The sequence below is a fragment of the Solanum tuberosum genome, unplaced genomic scaffold, assembly GCF_000226075.1.
Source record: "Solanum tuberosum cultivar DM 1-3 516 R44 unplaced genomic scaffold, SolTub_3.0 scf00259, whole genome shotgun sequence".
In the NCBI taxonomy this organism is placed as follows: Eukaryota; Viridiplantae; Streptophyta; class Magnoliopsida; order Solanales; family Solanaceae; genus Solanum; species Solanum tuberosum.
In genome coordinates this window covers 223566-225707 of record NW_006239180.1, presented here as the reverse complement: position 1 = coordinate 225707, position 2142 = coordinate 223566, and the positions used below count along the sequence as shown (strand labels likewise).

The following is a 2142-nucleotide window of genomic DNA, read 5'->3' as shown; positions in this document are numbered from 1 at the left end:
AAAAACCCCCATTGATTTTTAAACCACTCCCATTCCCCCCATTATTCCCAAAACCGTTTCTAACATTCCCTAACCCCCCAAATCACTCCAAAACTCCTCCTTCATATCATTCGTTCCATAATTTCCCACAATCCCTTCCATACAAAAACAACCCATCCCATAATCTAATACAAAGGGTCCGGTGTTTGGTCAGTAACGAAGAGGTGACTCCTTCGTATTGCTACGCATAGTATCATCACACAATCACCCCACTCTTTATTGCTTGTAAGGTAATAGACTTTCCCTTCACTTTGAATTTCGATTCATAGATTGAATATAGAGAGTCGGGAGTTGGGTCTTGACCTTGGGTATTTACTAGATGAAATTGCATGTTAAACTTGACTAGTACAATGCCCTTGGAACGATAGATAGTGATTGTGTAGCATTATTGTATGTGATCGTAATAACTATATTCTAGTTTCGACTTATGGTTCCACAACTAGTCTAAATTGTTTCGTATAATAATCGGTCAGAATCTTAAGAATGATGAACTAGCATAATTTAATATTGTAAATGCATCATAATATTGTGTGGGTGTTGGAAACTCAGGCTAAAAATGTAGGATACCTGGCACAGATGACATCCACGATACCCCGTCTACAGAACGTAGATCCATCTACGGACCGTAGATGGGGTTCGTAACTGGATGCACATGAAAATTTTCACAAAGTGTGAAACCACGGCGGTGGACTACGGTCTGTAGATCCATCTACGGACCGTTCTGCACTTCCGTGGTTTTTATCTGCGACCTATATGCAGGCTCCCTGATCAACGGACCGTAGATTAGTCTACGGACCGTAGTTCTCCTCCGTGGATGACCACTGTAGCATCTGTCAATTTTTTTTGGGGACTTAGTTGAGGGTATTTACCAATTCTAAAAGTTTCTTTTGCTGCATATGGTTAGTTTTGGCACTAATATCGTTCCCGCAGGTACGATGGCACCCAAGAAGATGGTCACCTACTCAAAACGGGGCAAGTCCAAATCTATTGCCCCTAGTTTCCGGTTAATTGATGAGGACACAGATGCCGACACTGATCCAACATATGAGCCTCTCAACCCTAGGACTTCTCGCGCTGCACCCAGAGGCACCTCCGGAAGGTGTTTCCTGACGTAGTCACTGTCTCCCAGTCTGATGAGGAGCACACACTGATCGGGTCACCAACTGGGGCTGCTTCCAGTTCAGAGGGGTCTATGTCCGGACCTGAGTCCGACCATGCTTCAGGCTCCGGTGCTAAATCAGCCACAACATCTGGCGAGAATGACCAAGCATACTCGTCTGATGAGGTAACTAGCTCAGAGTCCATACCGGTACCACGGAATGATGACCCCCACTCCAGTAGCTGCTGAGCCTAATAGATGGTGCGTAGACGGCCAATGGCAAATATATAGGGATGCCAAGATGATTAATGACAAACAGAAAATGGCCCGAATTATTACAGAGGAGCGCAGAGTCCTCACAGGGAGCTTGCACACTGTCCCGGACATCCATCGGCTATTCAACATTCACAGGTGTGACTGGATGGCGCGTGACCCAGGGACGTATAGTGAGGAGATGGTGCGAGAGTTCTATGCCTCATATGCCGCAACTCTCCGCGGTGCGATTACCAAAAGGTCAAAGCCCTTAGCCCAAGATCCTCTCACTTCCACTATGGTCCGAGGTTGTCCGGTGGACATATCACCTGCCACCATTAGTTGTTTCTCTATGGTCCTACCACGGGTCACTCTTGGTCTCTTAACACTTAAGAGTTCGACTACCGATGGGACATCGTACGGAGTGGTGCTCTCCAGAGGAACGTTGAGCAGCGAGAGGCTGTTATATTATAGTTGGCCAGATACATTGCTGCAGATGGCAAGCGTGCGGAATGGGTCGCCACTCCACGGTAAGGGATCCGAAAGGCCGCATTAACTTTTGTGGCCAAGTTCTTCTGGCTGCTGGTACGGAACAGAGTGTCGCCGACTAAAGCTGATAATCACGTCACTTGCGACCGAGCGGTCATGGTTGCAACATTGGTAGTAGGCGTCGAGATCGACTTTGCCCGCATGCTGCTGGCAGAAATTCACGAGAGGGCCTTCAGGACCTCCACCACTTACCCCTTCCCATG

General features: G+C 47.4%; 1 protein-coding gene across 1 annotated transcript in view; it reads right to left on the bottom strand.

Annotated features, from left to right (window-relative positions):
* LOC107062680 (paired amphipathic helix protein Sin3-like 1) overlaps positions 1 to 1344 on the bottom strand; it is an 11987-nt gene extending 10643 nt beyond the window's left edge. Inside the window, exon 1 of the mRNA XM_015313576.1 lies at positions 1253 to 1344. Coding sequence (XP_015169062.1) covers positions 1253 to 1344 — 92 coding nt within the window. The remainder of the gene's footprint in view (positions 1 to 1252) is intronic.
* Positions 1345 to 2142: the final 798 nt, after the last annotated feature.